Source organism: Austrofundulus limnaeus, unplaced genomic scaffold (genome assembly GCF_001266775.1).
Source record: "Austrofundulus limnaeus strain Quisiro unplaced genomic scaffold, Austrofundulus_limnaeus-1.0 Scaffold15, whole genome shotgun sequence".
In the NCBI taxonomy this organism is placed as follows: domain Eukaryota; kingdom Metazoa; phylum Chordata; class Actinopteri; order Cyprinodontiformes; family Rivulidae; genus Austrofundulus; species Austrofundulus limnaeus.
This window is the reverse complement of record NW_013952417.1, coordinates 3,709,262-3,710,693: the sequence shown is the minus strand read 5'-3', so window position 1 is coordinate 3,710,693 and position 1,432 is coordinate 3,709,262. Positions and strand designations below refer to the sequence as shown.

At 41.1% G+C, this 1,432-nt stretch overlaps 1 protein-coding gene across 1 annotated transcript in view; it reads right to left on the bottom strand.

Annotated features, from left to right (window-relative positions):
* The window catches only part of mknk1 (MAPK interacting serine/threonine kinase 1), an 11,136-nt gene that overhangs the window by 4,325 nt on the left and 5,379 nt on the right, over positions 1–1,432 (bottom strand). Inside the window, exons 12-13 of the mRNA XM_014002937.1 lie at positions 626–790; positions 489–532 (exon numbers count right to left, since the gene is read on the bottom strand). Of these exons, the coding sequence (XP_013858391.1) occupies positions 489–532; positions 626–790 (209 nt within the window). The remainder of the gene's footprint in view (positions 1–488; positions 533–625; positions 791–1,432) is intronic.

Sequence of the window (1,432 nt, the reverse complement as noted above, 5' to 3'; positions counted from 1 at the left end):
GAAAAATGGTGACGTGTTTAATACTTATTTTACCCGCTGTATGTGCATATGAAGTAACAGGAAGTGATGTCAAAGGGGAATGTCTGCATGTAAACAGAGCATTGCTACAACAGATGACACAGACTGTTGAGAAGAATCTGATGTATGTTTAGATTCTTTTGAGTCACTATCAGAGAGATGAAGAGTTAATTCAAATAACAAATACCAGAGAGTTCCCCTTTGATGTCACTTCCTGTTTCCCTTTGGCTGAACCAAACTCACAGGAAAATCTGACTGACATTGTGAAAGCATGAGCATTGTACTAAGCTTCCTAAACATGAAGATGTTTTCTTTGACTTTTTGGATTTGAAGACTATGCATGTCACAGGCAGTTTAAAGCTATCAAAGCAGATAAAATGAAAAAAAAAAAAACTAAGTGGTTTTCATCATCCATTAAAACTTCAATTTTGTTTTGAAAACATCTCAAGTTACAAACTTGCAACACAAACCTCTGTAGGACACGAGGAGTTGGAAGACCTCTCTCTGGAGCATTCTGCAGAAAGAAAAGAAACCAAATCATCCARTTATGTCACAACTAGACAGATCAATAAATTGTCCTGGGTGCACAGATGTAAATAATACCCACCCCCTGAACCCAAGGATGCTGGAGGACCTGAGCAGCGCTGAGCCGCAYGGTGGAGTCCCGAACCAACAGCTTGGATATGAGGTCCTTGGCTTCTTTAGTGATGTGCGCCCAGTCTTTGTCTGGAAACTCGTACTTGCCCTCCTGGATGCTCTCGAACAGCTGACTCTGAGGGAACAGGGTCATACAGCATGCTGTGAACCGGCTCAGCTGTCTCTGATGAGCACCAGAGTTTAAAGAAGTGATGGTGTAAAAGTGGTAAGTGTCAGTGATTGGAGGACGATGAGACACTCATCTAATGAGACAAGATGAGATTGTGATGCTGTAAATCTGATGATTTTTCTCTAAACTCAGATTAGCAAGCGATCCACCAGAATTTGATCGGTTTGCAGGCCTGGTGCTAGCCATCTGGGTGCCCTCCCCCTCCCAGAACTAAAAAATAGCTTCATGCAGCAAAGATTACATTTTTTCTTGAGCAAATATATTAGTTCAGGGCTCTAGACTAACTTTTTGCACTGGTTGCACTGGTGCGCCTAACATTTTTCCTTAGGTGCACCCAGATTTGCAAACGCTAGGGCTGGGCGGTATGACCTCAAATTCATATCATGTATAAACTGAACCCCTTTACGGTAACAGTATATATCACGGTAGAAAGCTATCATAAAAAGTAAAGATAATGCAATTTTTAGAGCCTTTTTTTTGCAGAGAACTGTAATCTTAATCAAACCCAGCATTTTTGCTTTAAAGTGTATCTTACGCCCCTGTGAAAAGATAACTCCGCCCCAAGGCGAAATTTGAAAAATGCATCAA